The 12,326-nt window shown below is 33.6% G+C and overlaps 3 protein-coding genes across 4 annotated transcripts; all 3 read left to right on the top strand.

The window, feature by feature from the left end:
- Positions 1 to 571: 571 nt before the first annotated feature.
- On the top strand, positions 572 to 5,453 carry LOC123914508 (bifunctional riboflavin kinase/FMN phosphatase). Of its 2 annotated transcripts, XM_045965710.1 has the most exons (12): positions 580 to 642; positions 717 to 800; positions 929 to 1,115; positions 2,003 to 2,133; positions 2,241 to 2,310; positions 2,431 to 2,496; positions 3,803 to 3,957; positions 4,053 to 4,148; positions 4,392 to 4,543; positions 4,631 to 4,714; positions 4,802 to 4,955; positions 5,323 to 5,453. In XM_045965710.1, exons 2-11 carry the CDS (start codon positions 737 to 739, stop codon positions 4,925 to 4,927), a joined length of 1,131 nt encoding a protein of 376 aa, XP_045821666.1. In that variant the 5' UTR covers positions 580 to 642; positions 717 to 736; the 3' UTR covers positions 4,928 to 4,955; positions 5,323 to 5,453. The 2 variants fall into 2 exon arrangements, with proteins under 2 accessions (XP_045821665.1, XP_045821666.1); XM_045965709.1 differs by lacking the exon at positions 5,323 to 5,453 and having other exon boundaries at positions 572 to 642; positions 4,802 to 5,066.
- A 701-nt stretch (positions 5,454 to 6,154) lies between these two features.
- LOC123916946 (telomerase Cajal body protein 1) lies at positions 6,155 to 11,371 on the top strand. The gene is made up of 13 exons (XM_045968534.1): positions 6,155 to 6,478; positions 7,125 to 7,171; positions 7,270 to 7,350; positions 7,446 to 7,519; positions 7,873 to 7,955; positions 8,379 to 8,485; positions 8,596 to 8,738; positions 8,819 to 8,866; positions 9,063 to 9,115; positions 9,586 to 9,670; positions 9,767 to 9,833; positions 10,668 to 10,781; positions 11,004 to 11,371. The coding sequence occupies exons 1-13, from the start codon at positions 6,225 to 6,227 to the stop codon at positions 11,111 to 11,113; spliced, it is 1,266 nt and encodes a 421-aa protein (XP_045824490.1). The 5' UTR covers positions 6,155 to 6,224; the 3' UTR covers positions 11,114 to 11,371.
- A 507-nt stretch (positions 11,372 to 11,878) lies between these two features.
- On the top strand, positions 11,879 to 12,115 carry LOC123914667 (cysteine-rich and transmembrane domain-containing protein B-like). The gene has a single exon (XM_045965856.1). It carries the CDS (start codon positions 11,879 to 11,881, stop codon positions 12,113 to 12,115), a length of 237 nt encoding a protein of 78 aa, XP_045821812.1.
- The last annotated feature ends 211 nt before the right edge of the window (positions 12,116 to 12,326 follow it).

Genomic DNA, 12,326 nt, shown 5'->3' with positions numbered 1-12,326 from the left:
GCATCCTATTTTGCTGGTTATGCTGGAAAAATTCCATTAGTTCCATAAGTGCTTTGTTTTGGCTCCTAAACATCGATTTGGTTCCTTCGTTTCATTCCAAACGCTGCTGTTCTGTTATACCATACTACCGGCATCAGCATTGCGAACCTCCTGACCGACATCAGCATTGCGAACCTTCTCGCTAATATTAATAGAAAAAGATAAATATAAATACATATTAAGATCTATTAAGTGTGAATTAAGTCTCATATTAATTGAAAGAGTTGGTGCTACACAACATATAAACAATATGATCCATAAACCTAATGACTTATATTTTTGGATGAAAATATGACGTCAAAAGTCACAATTGTATGATTGCACTTAACGTGTTGATCCAAATGATGTAGTAAATGAGGTACAAGGTATACATATTCTGATTTTCTGTGATTTTTAAAAGAAATAAAAGAAAAAGACACGTTGTCTGATATGGAGCGTATGATTGATCTAACGGATGTGATTGGGCCAAAGGCAGGCTGCCTTTCCCGCCCTAAAGTCACATAATCCTGATCCGTCCAATACATATGATTGGGCGATTACTTCATCTTTTACAGAGCAACTTTTCCAAAACGCAAAAAGCTGCTTTTTTTGCTGTCATCACAGGTTCAACACTTTTCACTATGTATCATCCCCTTACTTTCAATTATCTAAATTTTTCATATACTTTTTTGTTTCAGATATCAATTTCAGTTACAATATGTCTGTTACAAAGTTGATTAAATGCGTTATTCTTGATTTGGATGGAACGTTACTCAACACAGGTCAATAACAACAACTATCTGCAACTTTTTGTTTTTAATTTTAATTTCTTTTATTTATGCTTGGGTTTTAATTTTTTTAATTGTTTAATTAATGTTGCTGATTGTGGTTTGAATTATTATTATAACAGATGGCATAGTTTGTAACGTTTTGAAGATATCGTTAGGGAAGTATGGAAAAGAATGGGATGGAAGAGAAACCCTTAAAATTGTTGGCAAGACTCCTTTTGAAGCTGCTTCTGCTGTTGTTGAAGATTATGGACTTCCTTGCTCACCGGTTGAATTTGTTTCCGAGCTTTCGCCACTATTCTCTCAGCAGTAATTATCTATTAACTCTTGCATCATTTTTCTTATTATGTCAGTAGAGATATCTTGTTAGTTAAATGTTGAATTGCGATGCGGGGTGCTTTATGTTGTTGATTATTGTTAAGATTGTAAAATCATAGAGAGAAAAGAGGGAAAATTCATATTGATGAATCAAATGTGATTACATAAGAAATGAAAAATGAACTCTTCTCACTATATATAGTAAAGTAACTATGCTATAACTGTTTGATAAAACTAGTAAAGATGATTTAAACCTAAGTAACTCAATCTTCACTGCTTTAGGCTCAATGCGCGCCTTTCCTGCTTATGCAGCTAGAATCTTAACAATTATTATGGTTAAATTAATAAAAAACTGCTCACTAGTAGTATTTAAGACGCCCTGTTGCACCATTAATTAGGGGGAGGTTCACACTATATTCACTGTTGAGAGATTTACTTTAGAGAGAAAGTGAAGAATTGTAGCCATTGATTGAAAAATCAACTATATTCTGTTACCGTGTTTTTTAATTTTTGAGTTTGTTAGCTCTTGTGATTTTAATTGAATAGCGAATTCATCGGTGTATTTCCTGGCTGTATGCACTGTACAGAAGGATTTTTTTTTAATGTTTTATTTGAATAGAGGACACCTCCTTTCTAGAAATGTAACTATGCCGAGTTGATGTGTATGTCCACAATCAATTAGTTTATGGTCCGATATGATCTTTGTTCAATTGGAAACCTTTATGTATTATATGTTTCATGTTGGACATGCAAGTAAATCCCACTGTTTTATAAAGCTTCTGTAAACACAGTTACTTGGTTGGTCAATCCAATTAAACTTGTACTTCGAAGTTATGAGGGAATTTTTCTTTGAAGTTTTTGCTTGATTCTCATTTCAGGTGGTGTAATATTAAAGCACTTCCTGGTGCTAATCGATTGATTAAACATTTGAAAAGCAAAGGAGTTCCAATGGCCTTGGCATCAAACTCTCCAAGGGAAAGCATTGATGCCAAAATATCCTTTCATGATGGTGTTGATTTATTTCTGAAACCTTAGGCTTATTGTACTCCTTTTGTCATTGTTTGTGATAATGAAAGTATGAGCTAGTTTCTTAATTTATATTCTTTTTCCACGCAGGATGGAAAGATTCTTTCTCTGTCATAATTGGGGGAGACGAAGTTCGAACAGGAAAACCTTCCCCTGACATGTGAGATGCAAATAATGTTTTGTTTAGCCTTGATTACTGAGGGTTACTTGTCTAACGAGTATTGTCTACTATAGAAGTAAGATACTTTTCTTCTGAAAAAATTGTGATTTATGGTGTCAGATTCTTTGAAGCTGCTAGGAGGTTAAGGATAGAGCCTTCCAGCTGTCTTGTCATTGAAGACTCTCTGTGAGTTTCCTTCTTCTGTTCTAATTCTGTTTGATATATGTGCCGGCTTCAAGACTTCTTTGATGGTTAAACCTTCTGTTGAAAATTTAATCCTATGATTATACTTCAAAAAGAAATTTCTTCAAAATTGTTGGATATTCCCTTAATTAAATTTGTAATATGGGATAGGGTCAAACGACACTAGATTATTAAGGTTAGCTTTGACACCAAATCACGCTCGCTTATTTGTGTTAATCTGATGGCACATGGTAGCTTATTTGTGTTGAATTGGCATAGTAGAACCAATATTGATTGTTGGGTATGATAGGGGGAACTAAGAAAGAAATAGCCAGACACTGAAGGAGAGGCATCGTAAGTCACTTGCTATTTTACTAAATAGGGTATAGCCTTTAGATTCAAGAAAAATGGAGGGATGGGATTTGGCTTCAAAGTAAAATTTGAAACCTGATCTTATAAAAAGAATTATAGATATCCTTTCTTTCTTTTGCCTCTTCTTATAAAAAGAAAAGAATGTAAATATTACGGGAGAACTGTTAAACATCCTACACCCCGCTCCAGTGATTCTGACTGTCTGGATTTTTTAGCCTAGTGGTCCCATTTAAGTTTATAATTAGATGTTCAGCTATTAAATAGATCTAGTGGCCGAGCTTGGCCAGACAGAACTACTCATTTTTTACTTAAAATTTGTAAATATGATGGCTTGTTTTTGAGGAAGTGAAACATATTAAATTGTCGCTTTTGTATTTAATGAGTGCTTATTTAGGTGCAGTATACACGTGATTGATTAACAGAGAAAGCAGGTGATTTGAGTGCATTGAGACTTGTAATCGAAATTTGAGAGAATCCATGATTTTTTTAATGAAAATCTTTCATAATATTATTTAGTGTATGCATGCTCAGGTTGAATGCTCCTAGTTATTATGATGTAAACTTCTTTTCATGACATCTTCATGGTTCTCAATTAATTTAGGTCCTGTCCTGTTACAACTATCTGTGGAAGAACCATAAATCTACTCTTTAATACTTTCATCATGGTTTATGGGACTTGGTTAAAATCCTCACTTAATTTAAAAGGATTATTCTAGCATATAATAACTAACATTTGCCTATCACAAAAAGAAAGAAAAAAAAGGATCCTTATAACTTGATAGACAAAATAATCTCTGTTTGATCCTTTTTACATTTTGGCTGAATCTTCCCCTTCCATTATGGTCTACACTCTTCAATGATTTCAATGTTGAAAATATGTTAGACTGCTATTTGCTCCATATATTTTTTCTAAAAAATATCTACTTGGCTACTTCAGACCCGGTGTTACTGCAGGTAAGGCTGCTGAGATGGAAGTGGTTGCGGTACCATCACTCCCGAAGCAGTCTCATCTCTATACTGCAGCAGACGAGGTGATAAATTCCCTACTTGATTTGCAACTTGAAAAGTGGGGTCTACCACCATTTGCAGATTGTAAATCCTGAATACCTTAAGATAACACTTTGTGTCTGTGCAGTTCCTTATTGATATAACATTTACATTTGAATTAGTATTATAAATTATTGCAGGGGTGGAGAGAACTTTGCCTGTAGATCCTTGGTATATTGGTGGTCCTGTCATCAAGGGATTTGGTCGTGGGTCGAAAGTACTCGGGATTCCTACAGGTTTGTTTTCGGTTTTCACTTATTTCTTGTGCTGTATGGCATGGAGCTGAAATGTAGAGGAGCAAAAGATGGGTATTCAAAATGATGCCCTGAGATTATTGCAATTCTATTTAGTGGTTGCTTGTTTAATAACCTTGAGATCCTGATTTTGGAATTTCCCCTGAATATATGAGGATTATGCCATCTTAAAATTTTGTTTTGGCATATACTTATACTAAGGGTATTTATGCACTATTTTTTCAGCCAATTTGTCAACAAAGGAATGTTCCGATCTCCTTGCACAATATCCTTCAGGAGTTTATTTTGGTTGGGCCGGATTATCAACAAGAGGTATTTTTAAAATGGTCATGAGCATTGGTTGGAATCCATATTTCAGCAACAAAGAAAAGACTATAGTAAGTTGTTTATTTTAATCTGTCAAAAGTTGTTTATTTTAAACCTATGGTCTCAGAATTTTCATATGATCTATTTTTTCCCTATAGGAACCATGGTTGCTTCATGAATTCACTGAGGATTTCTATGGGGAAGAACTGCGGCTGGTTATAGTTGGTTACATACGTCCTGAGGTATAAATTCCTATAATATTTCTGCGCCGTGCTCGTCTTGTTCTTCATCTTTTGAGTTTCTCTAAAATTGGGCATTGTGCATTGCAGTTCAATTTTCCCTCCCTTGAAAGCTTGATTGCCAAGATTCATGAAGACCGCAGAATTGCTGAGAAAGCTCTTGATCTTCCCTTGTATTCAAGTTACAAGAATGATTCACATTTGAGAATCTCATGATACTGATTTTTTTTAGCTTCTTAGGGAGATACTCAGCATTTGTACTAGTGCCAAAAACAATTTTGCTGTATTATTCCCTGTGATTCTTAATCACCAACATACATCCATAGTAATGAAAAAGGCCACTATTTCACTTTGACTATGTGATGTGTCCATTGGGGGGTTTGGATCCTTAATTGAACTCCTAACAGTTTCTTGTTTCATATATGAAATCTTTGTTCCTCCGAATGAACAAACTGTATTGTCCTTTCAATCTTAAAATGGCAATTTCATGTTATAGAATCCAAATCCTTTTATATCAACATTGAACTAGTTTTCGTGATAAACTTTATTACATGTGTTTAGCATAATTTGTTTCTTGAGGGGAATGCATTCTCTCTAATCTCCAGTTGGAGATAATAAAATGTGATCTCTCAAAATTAAAATCCACTGCATATAAATTTATCAGTGTTTTTCTCTCCTATTGAATAATGAGAGATGACACTTTATTCTTTCAAATAAAAATTACAATTGAGATAATTCACTTTCGTTATTGAGTGAACATTGTTATATATCCACAAAAATGGATACATCGCAAATATTGTATTTCATATTACATTATTATTATTATTATTTAAAAAGTGATATACGAATTAATTATAATGATAAAAGGGTTTAATTGGTGTAAAAAAATAACACATGCATCCAATCTAACTATATCGTGCAAAATGAATAGAGCATGGTATTGATCATTTTTTTGTCTTCCATAAGTTGTTTTCATAAGTTCTTTTCATCAGATGTAATCTTATTTGAGACATGAGGCGCCAAACACTAAAATGTTGATAATTCTCTTAGTCAAAATTCAAACATTAGTTTCGTCACATTGTTGAAGTCTAGTTTATTTTGTTATACTCAATTCTCGTTAGTTGCCAATAATCACTTTTATTTAAAGAAGAAATATCATTTTATAACCAACAAAATAATTTTTTTTAGGGATAATTAGCAAATAAGCAATGATAGATCCATTCATAAGTTTTTTTGGGTGAATATAACCCTCCCTTATATTTATGTTATTAGTAGTGCATATTTTAAATTAGAAAGTGTATTTTCATTGTGCTTAAAATTATTAAATTTATTCATAAAGAATTAAGAAAAGTCTTTATGTTTGTGAAAAAAGAAAAAAAGAATGATGAGTTTTATTTAATTTATTTAAAATAAAATAAAAAGGCGAAAAGAGAAAACAAAGAAGAGAAATCGAAACGAAACACTCGGAGGGAGTAGAGTGAGTTTTTGGCGCTTACAGTTTCCAGCTACAAACATGGTTGAAGAAGAAGCAGCAATAACAATGGGAGAAGAAGAAGAAGAAGAAGAAGAAAACGCATCTATTCCTAACGAAGAATACTCTTGGCCCGTTCTTCGCTTCGATGTCCCTCCTCATAGAACCTACCATTTCCATCACCAGTTCATTACTCCCACTAACCCTAACAATTTCCTCAAAGCCGTTAAATGGTCACCCGATGGCTCCTCTTTCCTCACCACTTCCGAAGACAACACTCTCCGTCTCTTCGCACTGTATGTAAACCTCCTTCCTTCTCTTTACACTATCTACGCGTGTTGCCACACCATTTAACAACTTATTATATGTCTATAATCTGTTTTCAGCTTATTTTCACAACTCCAAAATACCTTATAGCTTGTTAAACAATAGTTTTACTTCATTTTATCTTTTGTCGTAGAAATAGATTTAGGCTCTGTTTGATAAAAAATAGTGGATAGCTGATAAACTAGCTTAAAACGAATAAGTTAGTTGATTGAATTTGTAGTGTTTGGTGAAATTAACGGTTGAACTAGCTTATCAGTATCAAATGACAAAAAAAGATATGTTTAATTAATATTTATTTTTTTTCAAGTTAGATGTTATGGGTAAAATTGGAAGAAAAAATGATAAGCTATAAGCTCATAAGCTACTTGAAATATCGTTTGAAAAATAAAAGCTAGTGAAATAAGCTATAAGTTCTATTTTTTTTTTTTGAAAAACGTTTTACCAAACAGAGCTTTTTTGGTCATATGAGCTTATAAAGTATCAGCTATAAGCTCAAAATTTGGCCTTAACAAACAGAGCCATAAGCTCGTGAGAAATGACGGTTATCAAACATGTATTTTTTTGTCTTATGAGCCTATAACATGCAATTCATTTACTTCTCTTTGCAATTTTCAGACCGGGCTCTGATAGTGACATTCCTCTTAATACTTCCGACGATGAAGGCAAGTTCACTTGCCATGAATAATTCTTTGCGTATAAATTGTTGCGTTTGCTTGCATTATTGGTTCCTGTTTTTATTGTTGCTGTTAATTGGCTGCAGATTCTTATGCTGCGAGTCTAGTCATGAGTGAAGGAGAGTCTATACACGATTTCTGTTGGTATCCTTACATGTCTGCTTCAGGTCTTTCTTTTATCTGATGATATTTGTATCTTTTTCTTTGTTGGATGGTGAGAGAAAGAGGCTTAATGTATTGTATTCTTTTATGAATGTTTCAGATCCGGTGACCAATGTTTTTGCGACTACTACTCGCGACCATCCTATACATCTATGGGATGCTACATCAGGCCAGGTAATTTTTTATCACGGCTTTCCGATTTTGTGTTTAAATCATTTGATGCATAGATAACTGAAGAATCCAAATAATCAACATCAGCCTTGCGTGAAAGATTTTAAAAGTGTTCAAGTCTGAAATTCAATATTCTTTACTCCAAAATTGAAAGTAGGAGGAGCATTTTGTGTCGTTGGATTTGTATCTAGTGGCAGTTTCATCATAGTATGATCAGGGATATAGCTTCTCTCTTTAAAGTGTTTGTTCTTTTATGGGTTTAATTACTGATGTTACTATTATCAGCTTTGTAAACACATTGTTGTTTCTGTATGCTATTGTGTTTTCTGATGATTGAATTACGATGAAACTTGCAGTTACGCTGCACATATCGGGCATACGATGCCATGGATGAAATTACTGCTGCTTTTTCTGTCGCTTTTAATCCTGCTGGAACTAAGTAAGAACTTGTTTCTTTTCAAGGACCAGAAGTTTGCACATTCTATTTACATTTTACATAGCGCAATATTTCTTTGATAACATTTACTTCATGCTTACAAATACCAAGATTTTTCTCCTTCGAGCATTCATAAACTTTCTTTTGGACACTTAAATAGTTGAGTATATTATCATCCATCGTGCTGTTGTGTTCAAACTGCTATTAGAAAGTAAATAAACATTTTTTTGGTTAGCTGCCATTGTTAAGGTTTTGGAAGATATGACAAATGACAGCCTTGAGATTCCTGTCTGTGATTGTCTGAGTTGACATCTGATTCTTGTTTTTCATATTGTGGTATTATTTTTGGCTTACTTTGATCAGATTGATGATTGTATCAACTTAAATTATGAAAGTCACTAACAGACATCTTACATTTTCTTGCAGGATATTTGCTGGATACAACAAATGTATTAGGATGTTTGATTTACATCGCCCTGGTAGAGATTTTAAATTGCATTCAACAGTAAAAGATAAAAAAGAAGGCCAAACAGGTAATTTCTGATAGGGCTACTTAATTGTTATTTTAATGGCTATAAAAAAATGGCAGAAAATTTTGTAACACAAACAGACTCATATAATTCAGTGGTCTATATTAATGTAGGTATTATATCAGCATTGGCCTTTTCTCCATCTCATAATGGGATGCTAGCTTTGGGTTCTTATAGCCAAACTACTGCTATTTATACGGAAGATAACATGGAGCTTTTGTATGTTTTGCATGGTCAAGAAGGCGGAGTTACACATGTAAGTTGTTACTTGCAATTTGTATATGATTGATTTCTCATTATGAAACCTAGCACAGACTAAAGTTTCCCTTCCTTCAGGTCCAATTTTCAAGAGATGGTAATTATTTATATACTGGAGGTCGGAAGGTAAAATTTGCAAATTTCCTTTTCTTGATCTAGATTACAGACAGCTCTATAGATCACAAGTTATTACTTCAAGTTCAACCATAATATTAATATCTCTGATGCAGGGTGCCCCCTTCTTTATTTCATGGTCATTTTTTAATACAGTTTTACATCATGTATGATTTTAAGCAATTTCTAACATTCAAATTTCTTGAAGGACCCTTATATACTCTGCTGGGATGTGCGCAAAGCTGTTGATTGTGTCTACAAGTACTATTCTCTTGCCTCATTTGACTCTGGTTTTTTGTCTGAATTTTTTATGTTAATCGGAGGAAAGTATGAAGTGTTCTCTAATATACAAAACTGGCTCAAAATTATATTTCAAGAGAATGGAAAAAGTACATCCTACTCTATAGTAATGCCCTGAAAATAAAGGATTGAATTCCCTTATGGTAGTCGCTACTTAGTAGAGTATGCAGATGTAAAGCTAAATTCCCATATTAATTACTAACTGCTGATGTGTGTGTCAAAGTCATTCTAAAGACCCGTGTTTTTGCATGGTTAAGTTGATGTTTGCTATTACATGGTTTTGTACAATAATTCTATTATCATGAAACATCGACTGGCTCCAACTTTGTTGTTCCACTTTAGTTATATATTTCTGTAAGGCATATACTCTTTATTCCATAAGTAAACATGGTAATAGCTGAGATGATTGCATGTATGTGCCTTGTTATTAGGTTATACAGATCTGCGGAAAACACCAATCAGCGGATACTGTTTGATATCGACCCTTCTGGACGGCATCTTGGTACAGGCGGCCAGGTATCTCTTTCCTTTTATTGTCTAGCAACGCCAATGGTGCTCAATCAGTATCCATTTTATGTTTCTAAACTATTATGTTTGCAATTTTGGGCTCAGGATGGTTCAGTGCATATATACGATCTTCAAACTGGGCAGTGGGTGTCAAGTTTTGAGGCTGCACAAGGTACTGAAAATCTGTACTCTTTAAAAATGCAGTGGTTATATTTTACCTCAATCTTGGCTTTAATATGACATATATTTTGAATTTGTCACCCTTATCTGATCTATTAGTCTCTTAAAGTATTCTGTCTCATTTAGAATATCTCATATATTTATTCTCTGCGTTTCTTTAATACTTAAAAATTTTACGTTATCTTCCACTGCTCAAAAACTATATTTTTTTTAGTGCTGCAATCATATCCCTAAATCCATCTCAATTGTCTATCCGTTGTGGTTTCTTTCAACTTAGCTTGTCCCACCATTTGATAATATCCTCATTTTGACAATCTTCGGTATGCCTCTAGTTCACATTCCAAATTCCAATTTTCTTCCTTATTATGTTTATTTTACGAGCCTCATTTTTTGACATGCATCAAACTGTGGCCAACCTCAAGGCAGTAAAATGAATTTATGTTAAATGAGATGGTCATGGTGCTGTAGTTGCATGATTTGGTTTTCTGTGTTTTACCCATTCATTTATGCTAATTCTATGGTTCATTTCCTGCTCTTTGAAAATGTCCATCCTAAATTCATTACCCACTTCCACTATTTTGGATCATCTGCTAAATATAAGTCCCACATAATGCACTCTTTAAATCTGTTACATATTGGACAGACATCAAAAGAGGGCTGGTGGATACCTTTTTCTCGTGAAGTTTCTCTCCTTATGAAATTATTTTTTGCAATATGCGATAATGAGTTAGCGACCACTGACCAGCTAGTTGGCAGTAGATTTTGTGTACTTATTTTCCATTTTCATAAGTATAATTAGCTTTCTTTTGTTCTGTTTGTTGTGCAGACACGGTTAACGGCTTCTCTTTCCATCCATTTCTGCCCCATGCTGTGTCGTCCTCAGGCCATCGTAGATTTGTAATTCCAGAAGAAGATAGTGACGAAGATTTGTCATTGAGTGGTATATTTGATCTAGAAGCATATATATTTCTTTTTTGTGGGGTTTTCTGCAGTTTTATTTCACCATTGTTTAGGTTCAATATTGGCATGATATTACACCTGTTTAACAGTTGTAACCTAATTCCATATTATCTTTAAACTATATAGATTTCATGAAGTTCTGAGAAACATTATATATTGTGCTTTAAGAGATTTTATTGATAATATTGGTTGTTTAATGCAGGTGGTGAAAACTGTGTATCAGTTTGGAGTTTCTGTTATGATTCAAAGATGGAAGACTTCAAGGACGATGGCAGTTTCAATGATCAGTCTGGAAGTGGATCCTTGGACTAAATTTCCTTAATGTTTTTGGGGGTCGCCTTGTACCAGTCCTGGAAAAGCAATGTTTTTGAAATGTAGCCAATGATCAAACCGGATCATTGTTCATTATTTGACAATAAGTTGATCTAAGTTTTGCATATATAATTTATACTTTTAAATTGCTAACCAAGTGGAGAAGTTCAGCTAGCAATTTTATTGGGTGATATTTGCCACGGCTCTTTAAATCTTAATATATTATTTATACTTTATTCAATGATATCATTTCCAAAACATTCTTCAACAAAATTTAGACTTTAAAAGAAAGTTATAGCAAATTTATCAAAGGGTGTGAGCTAGTTTTTTTTCCCAACATCTAGAGTATTAAACTAAGTACTAACCATTAAAAACATCTAGATTCTAGAGTATCAAATACGTGTATTTTTTCTTGACTTTGATTTCATTATTATGTACTAGTTTGTATTTTTCGACACATTTTATTTCATTATTATGTAGTGGACGCTTTCTTTAGTCTTTCCTTTTCTACCTGCTACGCGTCATATCCATTCCAAACACGTCATTCTCATTTTCTATTTGCATTAAGCAACCATAGCTTCTTCCTCTCCCAAATAAAATCTATATATACACATTTTTTCTTCTTTACTTTACAATACAATCACATAACTTCCAAATTCCAATTCCTCCATCATACTTTTTAATCGTTCAGCTCATTGATAATAGTACCTTCATCTTCATCTTCATCAATCAATCAATCAATCAATCAATCAATCAATCATCACCATGAGTCAGTTTAACAACCAGCAACAAGTTCCTGCATCATATCCACCACCAGGTGAGGCTTATTCTACAGCTCAATATGTAACTGCCCCACCACCTATGGGCTATCCTTCCAAGGATGGCTCGGAAGGGTACCCCCAACAAAGGATTCCAGACCAAACCACTAACAGGGGTGATGGTTTCTGGAAAGGATGTTGTGCTGCTATATGTTGTTGTTGTGCCATTGATATCTGCTTTTAAGTTCTGTTTGAATTATTGTCATCACAGTTTTTTACTCTGTTGTTGCCTACTGTATTCTTTGTATTTTTTACTCTGTAGATTTTAGAAGAATAAGGATTTTTTTTTTCTTTAATATCTTTTGAGACATTTTATGTATTTTTTTTTTTTGAACCAAGACATTTTATGTATTTATTTATCCATTTGGTGGATGTTGTTAGTATTTGTTTCCCTT

This window comes from Trifolium pratense, linkage group LG3 (assembly GCF_020283565.1).
Source record: "Trifolium pratense cultivar HEN17-A07 linkage group LG3, ARS_RC_1.1, whole genome shotgun sequence".
NCBI classification, from domain to species: Eukaryota; Viridiplantae; Streptophyta; class Magnoliopsida; order Fabales; family Fabaceae; genus Trifolium; species Trifolium pratense.
This window is presented reverse-complemented; position numbering and strand designations above follow the sequence as displayed.